A 24,913-nucleotide genomic window follows, 5' to 3' on the forward strand; every position below is an offset into this window, starting at 1 on the left:
GGACTATGAGTAATGAAGATTGCTGGTAAGTACAGCAATCAGAGCATGAATCCCATGTTCCTCCTCTTCAACCCATTCCTTTTTTGTGAAGTGTGCCAATGACGATAGATGGGCCCATTATGCCCTCACAGACACAAGGAGCAGAGATTACTGTGAAACAGTAGCATTTCGTAAAACTATACAGTGATCAAGTGCAGTCTGCAAGGCAACCATACCAAAGCAGTGATCACAGTTACATAGAAGTTGGAGCTGAAATTGATGCACAGATGTCCTGGACTAATCCAGGTAGTTACCCATGTACCTCCTGCAGGGAAATGACCATAGCCCAGGAAGAGACCATACCCCTTGTGGATTGGGCTTGCACCCATCGTCCCGCTGCCTTCAGAGGGAAACCACTGAGAGTAGGCTAAAGAGATAGAATGTTTCAGCCACCAGATGATCAAGTGAAGGTATGCCATCCTAGCTTTCTCTTTGGCCCCAATGCTGACAGACTGTCTGTTCAAATTTTGTAAAGGTGACACTCTCTCCAAGTAAACCAAATTGGTCTTTTTAACTTTTGGTAACTCGTATATTTCCATTTCTCGCTTCAGAGGATCTGCAAGGAAGGATGGTAGGTTAACTATTGGCAAAGGGTTTCAAAAGAGGCATATGAGGTGCTCTGGCCACCTTAGGGATGCCACAACAAGGGACAGAGACCTAACCACCGGGGCGAGAGATGGAGAGGTCTGACAATACAGGTTTTGCCTTCCAACCCCTCTCCCGTGCCCAAACTCTGCTCAGTTTCCCTGATAGCCTGCTCGATGGCCCAATGTAACTGTAGAGAAGGGTTAGCCAAACATAGCTGCAAATCCTCCTGAAGGAGTTAAGTGTGTGCAAGTCTGCATTCGAGCGGGTGTAACTTATTGCTGCTGAGCCAAAATGCAAAGGAGGCCCAATGCTTGGTGTAAGATTTCAGGGTGGAGGGTCTTTGGGTCCTTGGATGCTAAAGGCCGAGCCGCTGTCTTCCACTAAGGAGCTAACACACCTGTTTCAAATTGGTGTTCAGCTTCAAACCCACCAGGGAGGGAACTCTTGGGGGGGGGGGAGGAATGAAGGGGTGGAAGCCAGATAAATCCGCATAGGAAACCATGTCACTTGATTGACCTTGTTTTGCCTCTATCTTAAGGCCATTCCTGATTGTTGCACTGACCAAAATCACTGATCAGCCAGGTCCCCATCAGAGCCTCCTCCAAGAGCTTATATCCAAATTGATCAATGTAGTAACTGGTAGGTTGCATGCTAAGACCCTTGGTTCTTTGGCACCACCAACTCTGCAGGATTGTGGAACCAAATGCGACACCAGAATGAGGTCTTCGAAATTCTGTGTTAGCTCAGAAAACTCTGCCTGTGGTGATGAGAAAGTAATGTGCAAAGCAGAGTTTTTCCTGAGGAAAAAACACGGGAATCCATGAGTCTGTGCATCCCCAGCTCCTGGCAGGCTGTTGCTTACTGTTGCCCTCATAATCGCCCCAGTTACACACATTGTTGTGTTTCCCTGGACTCTGGGAGCAGTGTCCCAGTGCAGGAGTGGGTGTCAATGAATAAGAGGTCTTGAATCCTAATCAAGTAGCGTTTGGCCTTGGGCAGCCACAACCCAACCTTCTCAACAAGGTGTTAATCTTTGACATGCACATTTTGGTGACCACCCCGTGGATAACCCAGTTGTTATGATGAGGGAATACTACGATTTCCTCCTTGTGCCTTGTGAAGAATGCCATCCGGGGATACAGGGTTTTTAATAATATTCTTGCTGTTGCTTGGATCCTGAAAGGGATAACCGTAAAATGGAAATGATAGTGCCTCCTGTTGAACCCAGAGGTATTTGAAGTCCAATCTCCTCAAGGGGTTTTGGAGGAAAGCATTCATTATGCTTTGGGTGGGATTCCGTCTTGAACTTTGTGTGTGTTACAATGTTGTGCACGGCTTTCAGATTGAGTACGAGTAAGAAACCTCTTGCTGAAGTGGGACCATGAAGATGCTGAAATAACATTGCAGGCCAGTCTGACAATGATATGCTGTCATAGAAGGTCCTGGATGCCCTCTCATAGGGCCTATCTCATGGTTGGATCAGATGGCAAGGGAGTAATGTGGGTAGCCTTCTTTAGTGGTAAATAGTTGAACTCTATCTGGTTCTACTTCCTTGAGCACCAGTGATTGAAGTATATGAAAAGAAGTAGTGGAGCTATGTTCCTTGCTGGCCTGCCCCCGCTCTCCACAAAACCCACTGCACACTCCCTGCCATGCACAATCCGATCCCCAAACACATCTGCTTGTTAAGGGAATGTTCAGTGCAGTAACTGATGTGCAAGTATTTAACTTCTTCCTATACTTTTATTTTAAAACAAAACCATTCCGGAATGGTTTCCATTTAAATTAAAAGTATAGGAATAGTAAAACTTTAAATTGGAGAAGCACCGCTCACAACCGCTTCCACCCACGTTGACCACTGTTGAGCACCAATGCATCTGAAATTAACTTGACTCGTTGAGAGAGTAACTGGAAGTGTCTGCCACTTAAATTACATTCTTTCAATGTCCTGGACCAGTCCCGATCTCTGTTTCTTAAGAAGTGATCCGGCTTTTAGGATAAGTGTCTTGGTGGGCTTCCCTCTATGATGCAATCTACCTTTATTAGGAGCTTGCTGCAGATAGGAGTTTCAGTAGCAAGGTCTTTAACTGGTAGTTTGGGACACAGCCTTTTTATGCAGATTGCCTGCACATTTGTCCTCTTTGAAAACTTTATGGCACTTGTCATCTAATTAGTCCTCTATAATTAAAAATAAATAAATAAAAAAAACATTTTACATCTACAGGAACTGCCATATCAACATTCTGCGCCTGACACCCAATCACATAGGTGAATGTGTCTTAAGGCATTCATGCAAGTGCCCATTGACAGGGCTGTTTGCCAAATACATCAAATGTCTGGTCCGAGTAGTTCCTCCTGTTGGTTCATTGTTTCCAGCAAAGGCACACATTTCTCCCCTTCCTCCATCCTAAAGTAGAGGTCTTTAAGTAGACCTCGGGGAAGTGAGCGATATGGGATCTCTATGTGCTAGTCCTATGGTACAGGGTGTCAGGTCTTGCCCTGCCCTTCCCCTGCTCCTCACCTGAATCCTCCGATCCGTTGTCCTTGGAAGAGGATGATGATTTCTTCTGAGATCTTGGATCTTCCCTTGGTGTTTTCTCCTTCGACTTCCTATCGTGTAGATAAGGTCCGGCTCCCTCAGAGGCCACCTTGACAGGGATTGGTACCTGTCTGAGGGGAACTCCGGGGAGCCAAACCCCAAGGTTCAGGGAAAAAGCCGGATGGCGCCAAAAAACCCTGATGCAGTGTCTTCTTGTAGTTACTCCGTGAAGACAAGGATAGATCCCTCTGGGGTAAAAGAGTATGTCCGGGGCTAGGGTTTGATTGAAGAAGAGCTCCGGAAGTATTGGAAGGATCCGGTAAGTATGACTGCAGTCTGAATCCACAAGTGAAATAAGAACACTGGGTATGCGGCCGATGTCAGCCGCGGCAAGAAAGAAGGCGGAGTGAGTAAAGAAATGAAGCCGAGATGGTATGGTACCGTGGAGATAAAGGTAAGGTACTAGGGAGGACAGAGAAGAATCCCACTTACCAGATTTAGATGGATCCCACGAAGGTAATCAGTTTAGAACACGGAGAGCCGTAGGAGAAGACGGGACCGAAGAAACGGAACCGAAAGCGGGAGACGGCGAGAAGCCGGTAGGTAGAAGCTGAAGTGGGACCATGACGAAGCAGAGAGAGGAGGAGAAACGTAGCGAGCGTAGCTGAAAAGAAAGGGAAGCCGAAAACTTCTGAAACCAACCCGACAAGGAGACGGGTTGGAAAGGGCTGAAGAGGGCTGAGAAATTAATCTCTGGACTGGGAAAGAAGGCAGCTAACAAGGGCAAAGCTGCAAGCGCTGAGTATCGGTAAGCAGCTACAACGCACAGGTTGGTAGGCGGGGCTTGGATATATACCTAGGGCGGCCATTTTAGGTGAGGACTAGACCACTGGATGGGAACTCTAGACTGCCGTGCGTCTCCAAGCATGCCAGAGCTTCCATGGTTGAATCCTGACAGTATAACCCCTTCCCCTCCGGGGGCCCCCCAGTTTCCCTGGGTGTAGCACATGGAAGCGTCTCAACAACCTTGGAGCGTGAATGTGGTGTCTGGGTGCCCACGTTCTCTCTTCTGTGGAATAACCTTTCCAGTGGACCAAGTACTGGACTCTGCCTTTGCGATACCGAGAATCCACCAGATAGTCGACCTCATACTCCTCTGGATCTTGTCTAGTGGGAGTCTTCATCCTCTGTGTCCTCCGTTGATATGGATCTTCCTTACATTCCTTGAGTAACGAGGTATGAAACACCGGGTGAATTTGTTGGAGACTCTTGGGTAAACGTAGTCTAAAAGCTACAGGGTTAACTCAGGCTAGGATGGGAAATGGACCCAAATATCTGGGAGCAAACTTGCCAACATGAATCCAACGAGGTAGGAATTTAGTAGACAGCCAGACCAACTGTCCGGGGTTCCATTCGGGATTAGCCAGTCTACTCTGATCTGCCCACCTCTTATGGGTCTGTTGGCTGGTCTCTAATGCCCTCTTAACCATCTTGTGGACCTCTTTGAGTTCAGTTAACATGTCTTCAATGGCTGGGGTACCCATTGATTGTATTCCCGTCAATGGCATATGCTGGGGATGGTAGCCATAGGTGCAGTAGAACGGACTCATTTGGATCGAAGTGTGATGAGAGTTGTTATAGGAGAACCCGGCTTCAGAGAGGAAAGAATACCATCTGTCCTGTTTGTTGCTACAAAAACATCGTAGATATTGTTCAAGCATTGCGTTGAGTCTTTCTGTTTGTCCGTTACTTTGTGGGTGATAACCGGAAGAAAGTGCTCTATGAATACCTAGTTGTTGACCTAAAGTAGCCCAAAACTTTGAAGTGAATTGAGACCTTCTGTCTGAGACTATTGTTCGAGGTAGTCCATGGAGACGTACCACATCTCTGAGAAAAATGGCGGCCGCTTCAGTAGCTGAAGGCAGTTGGGATAAAGCAGAGAAATGTGCCATCTTACTGTAGGAGTCTCTGGTGACCATGATGGCGGTCTTGTTCTCCGAACTAGGTAGGTCTACAATAAAATCCATGGATATGTGTTCCCATGGACAACTGGGGTTGTTGAAGCATACCGAGAGGTTTGCTGGTTCTGTATTTGTTTGCAGCGCAAACAGGACATGAAGACACGTATCTGTCGACATCCTTGCGGAGTCAGGCTGCCAAAAGTGTCGACTGATTAGGTCATAGGTCTTCCTGATACCAGGATGTCCGGAAAGGGGTAGATCATGACACCATGATAGGACTTGATCCTGAAGTTTCTTAGCGGGAAGGTACAGAGCAGTTCCATGATAGTAAAGGGTGTCACCTCCTTTAGTTACTGTGACTGGGAGGTTGGGCTGCTGGGCATAGGAGGTTGTGAGCTCATGAAGAAACGGGGTCACTGTAGCTATCACCTTTAGATCTGGAAACAAGAGATCATGTTCTTGGGAATAATTTGTCTCTTCTCCTAGACTACGAGAGAGGGCATCGGCCAACTTATTTTCTGATCCAAGAATGTATGTTATTTGAAAGTCAAATTGGGAGAAAAAAAATAAGCCCATCTGGCATGTCGGGCATTAGAACACTCCATTTGTTGTAACACACGGAGATTTCGATGATCCGTTCGGTCTAGGAATCGGTGTGCTGCCCCTTGAAGATGATGTTGCCATTCCTGACAGGCTAGCTTAATGGCTAGGAGTTCTCTTTCTAGGACAGAGTAGTTGCGTTCACTCTTTGTCAGAGTCTTAGAGTAAGACGCAACTGGGTGGTTTAGTCTGTCATCTGCTTCTTGTAATAGGACTGCACCAACTGCCCCTCCAGAAGCATCCGTCTCAAGTAGGAAGGGTTTATCTGGATCAGGTTGTATCAAAATCGGAGCAGAGGTGAGTAAGGCTTTCAGATGAGAAAAAGAGTCTTTCTGTTCTTGGCTGAATTGAAACTTGATTCCTTTCTTGAGTAATCCTGTAATGGGTAGCATAAGACTTGAAAAGTTTGGGATGAATTGGCGATAAAAATTGGCCAAACCCAAGAATCTTTGTATGTCCTTGACACACCTTGGTTCCTTCCATTCCAGGATAGCGTTGATCTTACTTGGGTCCATCTCTATACCATTCTGTGAGAGTATAAATCCCAAATAAGTGACTGATGTGACTTCAAATTGACATTTTTCTGGCTTCACTAAGAGCTGATTGGTTTGGAGATGGTGAAGAACCTTTCTTACCTGAGTGCGATGATCCTGAAGTTCTCGAGAAAATATCAGAATATCGTCCAAGTAGAAGACTACTGAAAGAAACAGCATGTCAGAGAAGACCTTGTCGATAAATCTTTGAAATATAGCTGGGGCATTTACTAATCCAAAAGGCATCACCCTGTATTCGAATAACCCAAACGGGGTCCTAAATGCGGTCTTCCATTCATCCCCGCTTCTTATTCTCAGGAGATGGTACGCTCCTCTGAGGTCCAGCTTGGGGAAATACCTTGCCCCTTTAACCGATTCCAATATGTCTCTTATTAATGGCATGGGGTAGCGGTCTCTCTTGGTGATTTGATTGAGACCTCTGTAGTCAATACAAGGTCGCAATTCTGACGAATCCTTCTTTGGGATGAAAAACAGAGGCTCCTCGGATGGCCTTGATTCCTGAATGATTCCATTTTGTAGATTAGCATCTAACTACTGCCGTTGAGTCAGTCTCTCGGAAAGTGATAACGGGTACATTCTTCCGAAAGGTACATCCGAATCTGGGAGTATTTCGATGGCACATTCTTCTGTTCTATGCGGAGGTAAAAGTCTGGGGATAGTGTCTTTAAATACTTCCGCATATTCTTGGTATTGTAAAGGAAGTGAGGATACTATCTTGAGTTTGGATGGTCTGTCCTCCATGATCCCTTCCTTTTCCTGAGGGGTGGTCATGCAATGTTCTTTACAAAACGTAGAGTCAAAACTCACTCGGTTGGAGGTCCAATCAATGTTGGTGTTATGCTTCCGTAACCATGGGATTCCAATGACCAGAGGAAAATGTGCTGCTCGGATCAAATCAAACACAACCGATTCTTGGTGACTGCTTAATGCCATCTGTAAGGGTAAAGACTCCATACTTATGGGACCAGAGGACAAAGGAGTACCATCTACTCCTTCGACTGGAATCGGCCTTTCCTTATGTTGTACAGGTACCTGATTTTCTCTGGCACAGTTGATGTCCATAAAGTTGCCGGCTGCCCCACAATCCAACATGGCTAGTACCTCCATGGGTTTAGTACCGGTAATCCACAGTTTGACATGAAAAACCATCAGACTGTTATCCTCCTTTACTTCGATGGGTCTTGTGAGATAGCAAGGGTGGTAGCTCCTTCCCCCGACACCTCCCTTTCATAGGACCGGGGGTTGTAGTTTTCCTTCCGTCGTGGGGGTACCTCTGGACAGTCTCTGAGTAAATGTTTATAGGAGCCGCAATACATGCAAAGACCAGAGTCTCTGCGCCTCTTTCGTTCGGTAGGGGGTTAAGGGACCGCGGGTGGCTCCTATCTGCATTGGTTCTTCCGTAAGTGGAGGTTCTCTAGTAGGCGTGGGAGCAGGGTTAGGAGATGCAGAGAATAATAGGGGTCTTCGTCTCTCCTGCCGGCGTTCAGAATGCCGATATTCAATCTGTAATGAGTGTCATAAGGTCTTGAAAGGAGGGCGGTCGTGCTACTCGCGCCAGTTCGTTCTTTATATCGTCGTGGAGACCTCTTCTAAAAATGGTTTGTTTAGCAGAATCCGGCCAGTCCGCCTTGGCTGCCAATCTCAAAAAGCGGGAGATGTAAGTTTGGATATCTGTGGTTCCTTGTTTGACATCCAAGATAGCCTCCAGTGACATGTACACGACTTCGGGTCGGTCGAATCGCCCCTTGAACAGTTCCGTAAATCTGTCGTAATCATTAAGTGCGGATAATTGTTCAAAACCAAAGGGGTGGCCCAAGCTAGGGCATTACCTGTTAGGTTTGCAATAAGAAACCCCACCTCCGATCTGGCAGTCTCATAAGCATGTGGCCGAAAGGCAAAGTGCACCTGACATGCAGCCAAAAAATCCTTAAATCCTCCTGGATAGCCATCATATTTACAGAATGACAACGGCATGGGCGGTAAATCACCCCGATCATCTCGGTGTAGCACTACCTGTTGACGTAGTGCAGCGTTTTCAGATTTGAGAGACTGTACCTCCATGGTGAGCCTTGCAGGGCAGATACTAGTTCTCGGTATTGTTCTAGGGAGGCCATCTGTTTAGTAAGGCGTTGTATTCTCTCAGATCTTGCCCTGCCCTTCCCCTGCTCCTCACCTGAATCCTCCGATCCGTTGTCCTTGGAAGAGGATGATGATTTCTTCTGAGATCTTGGATCTTCCCTTGGTGTTTTCTCCTTAGACTTCCTATTATGTAGATAAGGTCTGGCTCCCTCAGAGGACACCTTGACAGGGACTGGTACCTGTCTGAGGGGAACTCCGGGGAGCCAAACCCCAAAGTTCAGGGAAAAAGCCGGATGGTGCCAAAAAACCCTGATGCATTGTCTTCTTGTAGTTACTCCGTGAAGACAAGGATAGATCCCTCTGGGGTAAAAGAGTATGTCCGGGGCTAGGGTTTGATTGAAGAAGAGCTCCGGAGTGCAGGTCTGGGAGTATTCTAAGGATCCGGTAAGTATGACTGCAGTCTGAATCCACGAGTGAAATAAGAACACTGGGTATGCGGCCGATGTCAGCCGCGGCAAGAAAGGAGGCGGAGTGAGTAAAGAAATGAAGCCGAGATGGTACAGTACCACGGAGACAAAGGTAAGGTACTTGGGAGGACAGAGAAGAAATCCCACTTACCAGATGTAGATGGATCCCACGAAGGTAATCAGTTTAGAACAGGGAGAGCCGTAGGAGAAGACGGAACCGAAGAAACGGAACCAAAAGCGGGAGACGGCGAGAAGCCGGTAGGTAAACAGAAGCAGAGAGAGGAGGAGAAACGTAGCGAGAGTAGCTGAAAAGAAAGGGATGCCAAAAACTTCCAAAACCAACCCGACAAGGAGACGGGTTGAAAAGGGCTGAAGAGGGCTGAGAAATTAATCTCTGGACTGGGAAAGAAGGTAGCTAACACGGGCAAAGCTGCAAGCGCCGAGTATCGGTAAGCAGATACAACGCACAGGTTGGTAGGCGGGGCTTGGATACATACCTACGGCGGCCATCTTAGGTGAGGACTAGAGCGCTGGATGGGAACTCTAGACTGCTGTGCGTCTCCAAGCATGCCAGAGCTTCCATGGTCGAATCCTGACACAGGGGAAGTCTGTCAACACTACCCTCATAGTGGCTTCCTTTAAAGCCTTTGAATGGAGGTCAGTCAAACTAGCCAGCAGAGAGTCAATCTCCAGAGAAGAGGAAGGGTGGGGCCAACCATGTTCCTGGCCAGGGGATAAAGCTTTACATTACTCTGGTGTGGTGAGCTGGAGAAACCCCCTATCCATTTCTAGAAGTGGGGCAAAAAGATGGAGCTGGTCCTGAGAGCAGCTGAAGTTGGGGGAAGAAGCAGACATGCTTCCTATTGATGATTAGATTTACAGGGAAACCAATGTCTCAGTAGAAGTTCTTAAAACTGCAAAAAGAGTAGTTTTGTTAAAAAATACAATATGAATTGTGACACCTGGCTGAGGTCTTCAGAAATGTGGGGCAAGCAGAGCGACAGTCACAACTGCAAGAGCCTTACCCCAAGAACCTTTTCTGTTTTCTTGTTCTAGACTAGGGTTAGAAATGTGAGACTTGCATTTTTGAACTGTTTGGTTGGCCAAGACATTTGTGTTACAGGTTAGGGTAGAAAACAAGGAGACTTTGGCTGGTCAGCCTACAGTGTGGGCTGCAAACCGTATAGTTCACTAAGGGGTTTCTAGCGTTCGTTGTTGTGTGGAAAAATAGTACAAATCAAAAGGTTGAGCACCAATACTGGATTATTCACTAATAAAGGTAGTCTTAGTAAATAGGCTACTGGTTCATTTCATCATTTGAAGCAGATGTACATTTGGTCTATGCATTTCAGACTGGTAAAGTCCTTCGTCAGGGCCTATATTGCCATCTTAATGAGTTCCAAGTTACAACATCTGTAGTCCCAACAAAATTTGTCGCAACAGTAGGACATTAACACCATTATTGCAACACATTTAGAAAATGCTTGTTGGTACCATGCTTCACCGGCCACAGACATTAGACAAGACAAACAACCAGTTAACATGACGTAAAGAGAAGCGCAACATTAAATGAATTGCTTACCTTCGTAATGTCAATTACATACATTACATATGTTTTGTAATATAGAGGTGTATTCTTATGTTTATAACATTGATAACATTTGTATGTTGGCTCCATAATATGCCTCAAATGGACAAGGTAACACACATTGTTTGTTGCATTCATATGATAATTCCGTAATATACCTCAAAAAGGACCAAGTAAAATGTTTAGACAAAGTTACTATTGTACGGTGGTACAGTGTTGTAGTGTATGCTAACCTGGCTCTGCTTTGAAAGTGAAGGAGTCTGCATTGGGAAAAAGAAAATAACAAAAGTTAATTCCTCTGTCAAATGTTTAACTATATCAATACTCTTCAATGCAATGGTCCACTAGTTGAATAGTGCTTACCGTGAGAGCAACGGCTATAATCATCGATAATCTTTAGCTTTTGACAGCACCCTCGTGTGTGAGGCAGGCTGCCACCGGGATGAAACTGCCATGTTCCCTTCAGTGTCTAACTTACCCTTCTGCCCTCCGTCTGTAAAACATACAGATCACAGTAGATATTACCTTTATTCTCATGCGAATCCCAGAGTGGGCAGATAGTGGAAAGGTATCTAAAAAACATACTGCGGTTAGAGGGACAGTGTCCCTGCTCGCGTCCATGTCGGTGTGCTTTTGTATGAATGGATAATAACAAGGAAACAACCTTTTGCCTAGGTAACTGTTGGGTGCTTCATCTCAGGAGTGGCCATCTTGAAATGGCTGTGTTTGTCGACTGAATACATGGTGCTAAAATGTAATACGTATCTCATGTGTGCCCAAGTGTTATGAACTTGCCCTTGGACTCGATCAATTCAACTGTAATACTATAATTATAATGTCTTGTTTGTGCCGATATCATTGGATCATTCCATGGCAGCAGAGTGCTTTGCTGGTGCACCTTCTATTTTTGTGGAAATACAACTTTGTTCTCCTTGAAAGAGGTGTAGGGGGCCTTTTTCCCTAGCTGGTTGTATTTTTTCCCGGTGTGAGTGTTGAGGGGTTTCTCTGCAGGTCACTGGAGTGATTTGCAAACAATCTCTGAAGAATATTAACAATGAAATTAAATTAGTGGTAGGTGGGGCGTGGCCAGCAGCCGTACAATGAGGACGTGAGTTTTGCGGCTCCCGTGCCACGTCCTTATCCTGTAACGATCCTGCACTAAAACTTTTCCATGACAAGCCCCAAAGCATCTCATCGGTGTGTGAGACTCTGCTGCACTGAATCGCACTGTACCGGCGCAAAACCGCACCGTGGATCGATGTCCCGAGCGAGTGAAGGTAAAGAGACCCGAAATGAATGCCGATCCCAAGCTGTGCGTGTGTAGTAGCCGGCGACCGAGGCAGAAGATAGCAAGCCCCTGAAGTGTAACCGGACACCAGGCACAGCTTCTGCAGGCTCATGTGAGGAGCCGGCCTTGCAGCCAATATCCTAATCTCTACAGACGAGCTGTGCGGCAGCCGAGGGCGGGCTCCGCCCGTTCACCCGCGGCGGGTGCCGGCCCTGCTGATAACTGCTGGGTGAGCGCCCCCGCCTGCGAGGACACCCTAAAACTGCAAGCCTGGAGCAGACTCGGAGAGAGAAGATTAAAGCGGCGGCGCTGGGACTGAGGAAGGGCGGCCCTCTCCTGCGGACCATTCCCCTTCGTGAGCGAGAGGGGGAAGGAGAGCCCAGATGGGCTCTGTGGTGGTGAGCACTGCGGCCAGCAACTGAGGAGGATCCAAGGCGTGACAGCGGGAGCGCTCTGCTTGGCGTAGGGCGCCCGCATCGAACCCCCTCCAACCAAGAGCACGGCTCCAACAACCTGACTCCAGAGTGAGCAATACAGCGGTAAGGAGTGGGAGATGGTGGGATAGAGAGAGCTGGAAATCCCCCTCCCCCACAATTGATAGCCCTCCAGCTAGGGCCCTGAACTTCACTGGTACCCGCCGGTGACTGGGGCTGAATGCTCCTGCACCACCCAGGTGCCCAACAGACAATCCTGCATCACTAAAGAGGAGCAGCCCTCAGACAACACCAGGGGATAACTCATAAGGCCCCACCACAGCGCCGAAGCCAGGCACGTGCGCCGCGCACAGAAGCATCACGCGAGAATGCGCATAACCCCACCAGATTAACCAATATAAGCCCACAGCAAGCCCACCCTGTGTCCTCTCCCTCAGTGAGAAGCACCCAGTGGAGCACAACGTGTGCTAGAGACAAACCCGGTGGGGTCCTATCCGCGACACCCTGCCTCAGCGAGGTGCCGACCAATTCGAGAACCTGGCGGCAGGGGAAGGAACCAAAGGGCTCCACTGCACGACATAAGGCCTCCGCCAAAAAGCACAATCCACACTGCCGCCCACCTGTGCCAAACTCGTTCGTAGACCGAGTATTGCGGCTGCTAGTTGCCTCGTTAACGGACACTGAGGGAACGGTGCACACAAAATTAGCACGAATATAAGTAATTGCCGCTCACACCACGCCAAGCGCAACTGCAATCACCACCAGCATTCCAGCAACAGCATCCTATCCTAGCAGCCAGCACCCCACCCTTTGGTATCGACACCAGCTTCCTGCACCAACATCCAAATAATCATTAAAATGGGTAAAGATAAGCCCAGGAAAACATCTACGCAGAGTAGAATTGATCAATATGCATCTACACCAGTGCCACGCTCACCAGAGAGGCTCTCATCGGCCGATCCAGATAATGCGGAAGAAAATATCTCCCTCAGAGACATAATGAGCGCCATTGCCAGTTCCAGGACCTCAGTGGAAAAAAAGATGGACAGTATTGGCGCGGGCGTGTCCTTGTTGCGCCACGACCTACAGAAGCTGACCTCCCGCACGGGAGAAGCGGAGACACGAATCTTGGAAACCGAGGATGGCTTACGAGGAGTGAATCGACAATTGTCGAGCATGCTAGCGCGCATCAAAACCCTGGAAGCAAGAGCTGACGACAGTGAAGGCAGATCCAGACGCAACAATATCCGTATAATCGGCCTTCCTTAAAAAACAGAAGGGGAATGCATGGAACTGTTCCTCGAAGAATGGCTGGCAAACACCTATGACGTAGAGTCATTCTCCAGGTTCTTCTCTATCGAGCGGGCCCACCGTATCCCAACTGGCAAGGTGACACCAGGAGCTCCACCACGCACAGTCATCGCCAGTTTCTGAATTATAGGGACAGGGACACTGTTCTCCAATTGGTGAGATCGAAGGGCACGGTCACATTTAACAGATCAAGGATAGCCTTTTTCCCCCGACTTCACCAGGGAGGTACAGAAAGCACGCCAGTCATTTGACCCGCTCAAGAAACGTTTGCACTCAATGGGTGTCAAATATGGGCTAATCTTCCCTGCCCAACTGAAGATATTCCACAGGGGCACAACCGTGCACTTCACTGACCCTAGAGAGGCGTGGAGCTGGGCTGAGCGACACATAGAAGGGGACTGGAACACGGAGGGGAGAAAGAAGAGTGAACGCAATAGTCCTCGCCCAGAGCGGCCGCCGGAACAAGAACTGCAACAGCCACCACAACTAGAAAATCCGCAGCAGGGAGATGTATGAAGTAAGAGCAGCTTTGAGCAGAATGACCGGGTCACCAAGAAACGAAACGCCACAGAGCTCTCGCTCCCTATAACAGTCTCCTCACAGAACACATCCAGGCCGGTGGACAACCAGACACCCGCCCCCCGGACTAAGACTTAATCTCCAGCACCACACAGAGGTGCTGTAAAGTTCAACTGTTCACGTGTTAATGTGGGGTCGACAGATGCTTCAGTTGGGGGTGGAGTGTAGGGAGGGGGGGAGTTGGAGACAACGTTTGTCTACAAAGTTTAGCATACAATGGTACTTAGAGCCGTGCCCCCCACCTACATGGCGACTGAACTCCTATTACTTAGGGTTCCCAGAGCTACAGGAGAAGATAGAGACAGCCACTTCCAATTACTATGAGTTAAATTAAGGCTCGGTCGAGGACCCCACCATACTATGGGAGGCCTACAAGTCAGTCTTGAGGGGCGAAATCATCTCGTGGACGTCAGCAAAGAGAAAAACGCACTGTGAACTGATCAAGTCTGCTGAAGAAGAGGTTGTGACCAGGGAGGCAGAGCATATTACCAACTATACCCCTGAGATGAATCGAGCGCTAACGCTAGCGCAAAAGAAACTCCATAATCTATCGCTTGACTGCGCCCAAAAGGCACATTGCGCCATGAAGGCACGCCTTTATGAAATGGGGGATAAAGCTGGGAAAATGCTTGCATGGCTGGAGAGACGAGAAGAGGGGCAACGAAAGGTGAAATGTATTAAGACAGCAGGCGCAGAACCAGTCTCCACTGATGCAGAGATAGCAGAGTGATTTGCGGATTTCTACGAAAATCTCTACAAGCCCCCAGCCACTACACCAGCCAGTGACCCACTTGATAACACCGATCTCCCAATACTCACCACAGAACAGGTCGCTATGTTAGATAGCAAAATAACAGTGGATGAAATATCGGCAGCCATCTCCCAGCTACAAACAGGCAAGACTCCAGGACCCAACGGGTTCCCGATCGATATCTTTAAGAAGCTGAACCATCTGGACATATCCACGCAGATGCTCAACATGTTCGAGCACTCCCTAATAAAAGGTAGGCTCCCGCCGGACCTCCGTAAGGCCACTATAATAGTGATCCCCAAAAAAGGCAAACCCCCCGATGAGTGCAGCTCATATAGACCCATATCCCTAATCAATAGTGAAGCCAAAATATTGGCGAAAGTACTAGCAAATAGACTCCAAGCGGTCATTACAACACTGATACACCCGGACCAGTGTGGCTTCATGCCCCAAAGGTCGACGAGAATGAACATTCGTAGACTCCATCTGGCACTAGAATGAGCACCTGTGCTACACAAATCGCTAGCATTACTGGCCATAGATTTCGACAAGGCCTTCGATTCAGTCTACTGGGAGGCTTTATGGGCGATCATGAGAAAGATGCAATTTGGTGATTCATTTATAAAATGGGTCCAACTCCTCTATAACTGCCCACTGGCGGAGGTACGGGTGAACGGCTGGCCTTCGCGAGTATTCCCATTGGGAAAGGGTACCAGGCAAGGCTGCCCACTTTTGGCTATGCCATTTGCACTAATAATAGAACCGTTAGCAGTCATCCTACGGAGCTCACCCGCGTGGCGTGGCTTCTGCTGGAACTCAGAGTGGGAGGACAGGGTGTCCTTGTATGCTGATGACCTTCTGGTGTACCTGGGAGATCCGGCGGTCTCCTGCCCTGTAGTAACTCAAATACTGATAGATTATGGAGTCTTTAGCGTACTAAGAGTGAATTGGGTGAAATCAGTGCTCTTTCCGGTGAAAGGAATAGACTGCATTCCGCCATCCGGCTCCCCATACCGTATTGAATCCACACAGTTCCGATACCTTGGCATCCTAATAGAAAACAAACTTGATAACTATGTAACCCAAAACCTACACCTCCTGATCAAAAGATACTCGATTGACGTAGTTCACTGGGCATCACTGCCATTGACGCTGTTAGGCAGAGCAGCACTCTTTAAAATGCTGGCCCTGTCCCGATTCCTCTACATCCTCCAGAACGCCCCTCTCAGTATTCCCGCTGTAGAGTTCCATATAATAGACAGAACAACACGTAGGCTCCTATGGGCAGAGAAAAACCAGAGAATAGCGCTTAAAACCCTCCAACGCTCGGTCTGGGAGGGGGGTATAGGGCTACCGGATATTCAGGTTTACTACTGGGCGTCACAGATGGTGACAATAAATGACATTTTGCATGGGAACCCAAAACTCCCCCACATACAGGCTGAAATTGCTGCCCGATATGATATGACCCCGATTGAAAGTCTATACACCAGTGTGAATCGTCATCCTAGGAGCATGAATACAGCTCACAAAGCCCAAATATGGAGAGATACTCATAAATACATAGGTTAGGACAACATACTCAGCCCGGTCCAGCCCATCTGGAACAACGCCCATCTTGTAGGTCTCGACAATCGCCCTAAATGGTCAGCCTGGGCAGCAGCTGGTATCCATACCATCAAGCTAGTATATGAAAATAACCAAATAACCCTGTTTTCTGAAATCTCATCCCCATACAGTCTTCCTGCCGCTGAAAGTTTCTACTATAATCAGCTACATCATGCACTAATGGAACAGAGAGCCCGCCTGCTGGAAATGCCAGAGTGCACACCCATAGAGAGAAATATAGTCACTGACAGTGTGAAAGCCAATATCACATCCACCATGTATAACGCCATCTCCTCCTTTGCCACAAAAGAGCTGTCGAGCCTGAAACTCAAATGGGAAGGGGACGTGGGCCCGATTCTACCCGAAGACTGGATTGAGACCCTGATGTACCCCAGGGAAATGGCGATCTCAGCAAGAATCAGACTCATTCAGCTGAAAATACTCCACAGAGTATATTACCCTCGAGTGGCGCTGTACAGCTGGGGCAAGACATCCGACTCAAAATGCTTACGTTGCAAGCAAGAAGAGGGGACATTCCATGGCAATGTACACGAGTATAACACTTCTGGCGTAGCTGCTGTGATGGACTCGCCAGAGTCTTAGGCTGACCTATCCCTACTGACCCCAAACTCCTTCTCCTGGGTATTGATGCAGAACAGGAATTATCGCGCTTTGAAAAGTTATTAATTTCAACATCCACTGGAATAGTTAATAGAAACATAGCGCAGCTATGGGGGTCTGCAATCACTCCACAGTATGTACAATGGAAATCAGACATAGACGCAATTATCCTAATGGAACGACGGGTTTACCAAGCAAGAGGGTGCCCGGGCAAAGCAGACAAAGTATGGGGGAAGTGGGAAGAGATGTCGTGAAACCTACACAATCTGAATTAATCCAGCTCGTAGAATAGCACCCTCGCCACTTCTGGGCATAATAACTATGACATTAATACATCTATTCATCCAAAAGAACTGAACGTGAAATGTCAGTGGGCACTTGATATGGTTATTATCTTCTGTACTCCTATCCTCACTTGTGTTTCTACAATGGTCCTCATATATGCAACAGTCCCTCATATAGCTCTACCACATGTATGCACAGTTATATGTTTGTGAGTTTGTATGTTATTGTATTGTAACATGAAAAGACAATGAAACATGTTATCAAAAAAAAATAGTGGTAGGTGCCAGTGCACACAGATAGTGTGCTGAGATAGTTGGCAGATTGTGATTGAGGGGAAAGGGTTATGATGATCAGGAGAGGAAAGGGTCGAGCAGGGCATGGGTGATCGGGTTCTGCTGTAGATTTGAGTCACATTCTCCAGAATCTGTGGATGGGGTGTGATGGACAGTGTGTGCTGAAAGAAGAGACATGCATGGATAAGGATGGTGGTGAGCAATGTACAAGAAGTTTTTGTCAAGAAGAAACAGGCAAAATCATAAAATGAGGGTGCAGATGCACGAGGGAAGTTGAGGAAATATTGAAAGGCTTTGGACAGAAATACTGAGAATGGAAAGCAAAGACAGTCATTTGCCAGCTTCACCAATGTGTGCCCTTTCCCAAGTATACTGTTTATCTGAAGTTAAACCCAAGCAGACATAATTTGTGACCCGAGACAAACATTTCAAATTATGTTTCTGTATGATATTTGTGCATGTTACACTTAAAAGGCATACACTGGGAATGTGTTCTTTCTTCAGTTATTGTAATACTTTTTTACATTTTATTGCTTGTAGATTTTAGAAGCGTTTGCTGCAGATGACAGCCAGTTTGTTCAGAATTGCCGGAATTTGATCTCACTGAGCAGTGCTGTGGTGACGATGCCACAGTATGAATTCTGGAATATATGTGACACAAAGCTGGAGAACATTGGCAAAAGGATCACCAGCTACCAAGAGGTTAGTTCCTGGTTCATGTTGTCAAACATGCTGTTTTTCCATAGTCTGAAGCCTACTTTTCAAACATAAATACTGTTTTCTTCTACTTCCCCCTATCCTTGAGGACCATTTACTCCTTATAATTTAAGCAGACAGGTTCTCAGACATTCTTATCTTAAAACCAGTATGAATATATGTATTTCTGAGGTGGGTTAGCAGCAATATGGGGCTTACTCTGAAAGGAGGTTATAATTCTGGCTCTACCAAACACAGATCCTCCTTGAATACAGTTTTCAGGTTGCACTCTGATTGACTGAGATAATGATTTTCATTCCATTCACCTTCCTCCTTTAATCCAACCTCCACCACAAATACCTCAGTCCCTCCTCACTGCTCCTAATGTCTTAATTGTGGGTTGTCTGCAAATTTATAAAAGATTGGGACGCCCTCTTGGAATCAAGTGGTCCTGTCATGGTGGCCAGTTGTTTCTGCCATGATTCCCTCCAACTAGCTTGTGCATCGTCCACTCTCCCCAAACTGTGACTTGTAGGTGAATTCGATCCCCACCATCTGATCAGTGGGACCCAAGTACCTGGTAAACCTGCAATTTCCATATATGGATTAAGAGCTCATGCAGATCTTTCTTCCCATGTTCCTCTCTGCCCCTGCAAGTGGAGCTCATAAACAGTGAATGTGTGAAGAATATTCCATCATCTAAATTCCTTCCATGCATGTCCATAGGCAGAGAGGACAGGAACAAGGGTGACATACTACAGAGGCCGGAAATGGGGGAGAAGTCGAGGGAGCTTTTCCATATACCTTTTCCAGGGTCAGCATCACAGAGTAGGTGACTTCCCATCCATGTGCCCTTGAGGCCAGCCACTTCGTGGTCACACTCCTCTCACACTGTTGTAAATGTTATCCCTTCTGGCTCTTAACAGTTCTACCAGATGGTAGTTAACAGCAATGAGAGTTAACTAGTTAATTACTCCAAAGTTAACTAGTATTATAACTTGGGTATACTTGACCTCTATTCTAGATAAACCACAACACGGTTGTATAACACATCGATCATCCTGGTTAAGTTTACATTTTTAACAATATTTAGTAGAAGAATCGATTGATCAATTGGAATTGACCACAAGGGTTGAAATGAAATAGAATATGCATTGACAAGCCACCCAAAGGCACAAAACACAGATCAACATCGATGAGATGATATTGGCAAAGCTGTGTCAACTATGAGAGGATATATTTTAATAAATAATTGCTGACTACAAAATATATTATTAAAAGGATCATCAGATTAGAAATTGGCCTGTAGCTTGCCAGATCAAAAAGATTGAGGGATGACATTGTCTTCTTGTCGCATTTGTGTACCCTAACAGTTAGCTCCTGATTTGCTTTTTGTGTCTGCATTTATGTTTCTAGTGTGTGTTATTGAAGATGTTTTTCTGTTAATCAATTTATAAATGTGGAATATTTGTACACTTCAAAGTAATAATAATTGTATTGGGCATTACATTTATAACATATTTGTCACGATCTGACCCCCTCATGTATAACAGCCCCCTGACAGCAGTATGGCTAAAGCCCTTCACACTGGCCCCAAGGGCCTTAAGACTCCCTCAGAAACATACATGGAGTCAGTCCTGGCGCCTTTGGCGCCAGGCTGGTTATCAGGAATAAAGCAATATCAGTTTTGGACCTTACTCCAACATGGAGGCCTATTACACAGCTCATTTCCTTAGAACCAAGCCATGTGGTCTAGTGTTTTGGGTGTGGCTAGGCCTGGAACTACTTTACCTAGGTTATTTAAACCACACCCAAACACCAGAACACGCTTTGCGTTATTCTGCACTCCTGCAGCATAATGCTCACTGTGTCCAGCTCCTGCTCATCTGCTTCTCCGGTGGCACGATCCTGAAGCCATAGATCCGGATTCCATTAATAACCTGGAAGAACAAGAACTGCATTAGTGAGCAAGAACACTTACCTGTGAAGTAACCGGCCTTGAATCCATCCTGCGCTTCGCTTACCTCACCCATCTCCGGTGTTCGCCGCAACCTGCAAAGGTAAAGAAACAAGGACAGCATTACTAACAATTCTTACCTGGGCAAGCAGCGAGTTCTGGCAGCACCCTGCGCTTCTCTTACCTTGCCCATCTCCGGGTTTCATCACAACCTGCAAGGGAGAAGAAACAAGGTCAGCATTAACAAAGCACTTACCTGGGCAAGCAGCTCTTCGATTGCACATCACTTCGGAACATCACCGCAACCTTTACTGAGAAGAGAACACAGGTTAGCAATTAACACCAATAAACAGCGCAGCACTTCGCACATCAATAACTCACTGTGGTCTTCGCCATCGGCGGGACAACTCCGAGATCGAATCCATCCCTGTGAAAATAAAAAGAGACCTTGTTAGGGAACAGCGTAGTGGAGCAAGACGCTGAGAAGACAGCGAAAACAGAGGGAAAGAAAGAGACAGAATAAAGACGGCAAAATAAATTTTAACTCACTTGGAAGACAGCAAGCATAGTTGGAGTCACAGCCGGTCTGGACCTGACATAAGGGCACACGGACCATTGAAGCAACTAGGTCCACGGAACGCACGCGCCCCTGCACAGAGGACAGAGAGTTCAACAAAGAAAAAACCTAAGGTGAGCAATAACCCCAAGGGAGGGGATTTGGACCAGAGGGAGGTGAAAATCCACCCATCACAGAACCAGTATCTCAACCCTCCATTCTCCTGTTACAGGCGCTACCCAATGTCTGGCACATAACCAAGCAGAGAGGGGTCCGGGATATCGCTTAGACCTCCATCCAGTATCGTGTGGCGCCCCCGTGGATACCAGGTGAGCGTAACATATTTGACAAATTATTAAATGAATGCAAACTACCTAAGGGGTCTATGGTATCTGATAATGAACCATTCCCTTGCATGGCAACTTTGGTCAGGAGTGTAAGTGGAATTCTCCTCCTGCCATGAGCCTTCAGAAGATTAGGTCTCAGGCACACAGTTTGCTTCAGGGCGAATGCAGATAATTCAGAGATTGAATTCCTGAATAAAGAAAACTGGTGAGGGGGCATGTTGATTTTTCAAGTGAGCCAAGACTGGGTAAATCGGCACCTTCCCTAGCAGATAATTAACACCTGCATGGTTGCCACCCCTAGGCTTTACATCGATTGCCTGAATATCTACTTTAGGCATTGTGGATCTAGGGGGGTTGAGACAAAGTTTACATTAAGCCCTTGAAAAGCTTGTGGTTCAGTGTACTTGCTGTCTTATTGAACACTCTAATTTGAAAATATATATCATAGTTGCCAGTGTTTGTCCAAATTACTTGACTCCTGCATGCAACCAGCTATGAATGACAGAAAACAGCGACTATTGGCAAAGCAAATGTGCCCAAGATAAATCAGTGCTCCTCAAGAACATGCACTCAGAGATGTAAGGAATGCATGGTATCAACCGTAAGACAGACACAAGTGAGCACAGTTCAAGGGTGTTTATTGAACTTCAACAAGGGTGTTATAAACGCATATCTAATCCTAAATCCACAGGTTAGAGCAAGCTACAACTATCAAATAATCAAAATGCAGTCCTAGTGGAGTTGTGTCAAAATAAAAAGGCCTATACTAAAATAAAAAAAAAACTATTGCCATATCCATACCGCTTTATACATATAGTGTGGGGAGAGTTTATGAAAAAGAAAGAAGTGTTCACAAAATGATATGTCGGGATGTTCAGGCCGTTGGCCTCCCTTCCCCACGTTTCCAGCATGGGACAAGGTGGCTTACTGGAGCAAAGCACACTCTCTGGCTTCTTCAGCATGAGGTTACAGTTCCATTACCAGCATCAGGACCTTCTGTGCCCAAGTCTCTTAACTTATCAAAGTCTCTTGATTCAGAGGGCCTAATGTATCAAAACAAAACACAAAGTTCCTTTCCTCTTGTAAGTACTCAATTGAGGTGATTCACCCTGGATCCCCCTCTTCTGGGCTCAGATCCCCCTTTGTACAATGTTCAGAGAATAGTCTTTCTCGGGTGACTCACGGTTCACCCCAGATCCCCCTCAGCCGGGCTCAGATCCTTCCTTTTATACAATTAGTCTCCCTCAGCCGGGATCAGATTTCAGTTCACATCAAGCTATCGAAGACTTTCGAATGTGCACAGGATTTATCTTGACCTGTTGCAGCACCACTCCAATCTCAAAATTCCCTTCTCACAATTACCAACCAATTGTATTCCTCAAAGAGACCTTCAAATGAGCACCCACCTGGCCCTAGACCACTCTGTCGACGGTATCTTTCTTGGCCTCCAAAGTTCAGTCACTCCTCTGAGTTTCAATTATATTCACATCGCTCGTCACTTACGTTTCACACACTGTTCTCGTTAGAGTTCTTCATGCAACCTTGTCTTCAACACAGACCGGTCTGGTATCAGTCTCTCTGACTCACCGGCTGTGCTGTCTTTACTGGTGCTGCTTTGTTGTAGGAGCCAAGGACAGTACCACGGCACACGCTCCTCCCTGCCTTGGTTATCGATGCTGGAGAGTCCTGGGTACCTCTGACAAACAATGCAGGTTTCTTCAGCTTTAGTCCCAGGTCTTAGGCTTCTTATTTTCCAAGGTTCACGAAAGTAATATTCTGAAGAGTTAAAGGGCACTTCCCTCCTTGCAACCCTTTCTGGTCTTGCCGTCTTTCTCCTTGCATTAAACTACTATCTTGGAGCTGCTGCTTCATTGTGTGCTTTGCCTTGCTCTGAGTGTGCTTTCGTGCTCTGCCTTTTATCCATGTGAGGATGTGTGATGGAAGTCAGGTGTGTGTAATCCGTAATTGCCTGACCATTGTATTGGGACATGACAGGTATACGGCTCGGGTGTTAGTCCGTTTTTTCTCATGGTGAGCTGTCAGTGATAGTGTTTGACGGGAAAGGGGGTGAAGGGAGGTCGAGTTCCCAAGTATCCTACCTGGTAGGATGGGGAAAAGGTGTTACAGGGAAGTGGATACCGCGTTTGACCATCAGTGTCCCACTCCCTTAAGACCCCTCATCCAGGTGATCCTCCCGCACTGGTCCACCCCCAGGAACTGGATTCTGAAGCCATGGCCTTGTCCTGGCCACCTGCATGATAGATACCCGCGGACTAGTGGGTGAGACAACCTTTAGGTTTCTCACAGAGATCAATACAGCATATAGACTAACAACCAGGTAGTGCAGGATAAGATAATGGTTATTATAATAATAAATACGGAAGAGGTGTGGGGTAAACACTTAGAAACTCTTTTATGGTGAGTGGCGCATAGCTAACTGCTCACACACAATTAACTGCTACATACTGTGAGGAGTTAGAAATGAGACATTTTAATTAAAGAAAAGGGGTTTGCTAAAGGCCTCTCTGTCCCTACGCTAACCAGAGTTTCTCTGTCTAGGAAACTAAAGATAAGTCTGTCTTGTCAAAACTAATAAACAGTGTTTGTGTCCAAACTATATCTGAACCTCACACTTAAACAGATGATACAAATGTGCAAGGTAAATGTTCTGAATTGCACTTAATGAAAAGGTTGTACAAACCAAGATAAAAGTTCAACAAATAATTCCTTGCCCTGGATTATTTCAGGTAAGTGAACCACAGTGTATTTCTTAAGGTATGAGTTTAAAGAATGGCTGAGATATTTCTTTCACAAAAGCAGTCTCTTACGAAATGGCAAAAAGTGTCTTTTCCCAAAAATAGATTTCTCAGAAATAGTAGAAATGCCTTTTCCCGTGACACTGTTTGGAAGGTGGCAAAAGCAGTGTGTTCAGCTTTAAAGGATGTAAGATTGTCTATTTGTCTCAACTACTTCACAAATGACAGGATGGCAAAAATGTCTTTCACATTACTGTTCCAAGAATGATTTCCTAGTGTACTCCCCTGCCTGGAATTCTTCAAGTAATTCTTTAGATCGCCTGGTACACTCTCTTGCCAGGTATGTTTCGCTGTATCTTTCTTTGTCATAAACTTTTGGATTACCTGGCATACTCCCTTGTCAGGAACCCCCACCCCTTCTGGTTGTTGCACATCCCCTGGTGTACGACCTTGTCAGGTATCTTCCTCCAAAAGGCTTTGTTTGCATGATGTGTTTGGTTCACCGGGTCTTTCCACAATGTTCACTTCCTTTATCTTTCAGTACAGCACAGTAACACCCTTATACTGTCTATACTTCCTTCACTTTGGGATTTCACTTGCCTCAAGCTCCCCCATATGGACCTCTCACATATGAAGACTTGTTCAACGTTCCACTTCTCAACTACTTTAACAACACTCATTTGCTTAGGACAATGCTTGCTCCAACTTTCCCCATATGAATTCTTCTTGCATGGAGACTTGTGCAAATTGCCTTTTAGCGTCATCATTATCATTCATTTGCTTATAATTACATTTGCTCCAGCTTTCCTCATATTGACATTTCAGGTATGAGGGATTGTGCAAATATAGCCTTTCAAATGTACTTGGTCGGTATTCAAATGACACTGTTAACTGTCTGGGTGCTTGTGAGTTAGGCCCCTATGTTCCCCTGGTCTTCGTGATTACTCACCAGTGGTTCCTTCTGTCCCCAAACTCCTAGACCCTGCGGCAGTGAGGTTTCAAGGCATGAATGGCAT

General features: G+C 46.5%; 1 protein-coding gene across 1 annotated transcript in view; it reads left to right on the plus strand.

Annotated features, from left to right (window-relative positions):
- The window catches only part of PREX1 (phosphatidylinositol-3,4,5-trisphosphate dependent Rac exchange factor 1), a 1,235,108-nt gene that overhangs the window by 1,026,305 nt on the left and 183,890 nt on the right, over positions 1–24,913 (plus strand). Inside the window, exon 23 of the mRNA XM_069651281.1 lies at positions 18,126–18,287. Within this exon, the coding sequence (XP_069507382.1) occupies positions 18,126–18,287 (162 nt within the window). The remainder of the gene's footprint in view (positions 1–18,125; positions 18,288–24,913) is intronic.

This window comes from Ambystoma mexicanum, chromosome 3p (genome assembly GCF_040938575.1).
Source record: "Ambystoma mexicanum isolate Mex_15411 chromosome 3p, UKY_AmexF1_1, whole genome shotgun sequence".
In the NCBI taxonomy this organism is placed as follows: Eukaryota; Metazoa; Chordata; class Amphibia; order Caudata; family Ambystomatidae; genus Ambystoma; species Ambystoma mexicanum.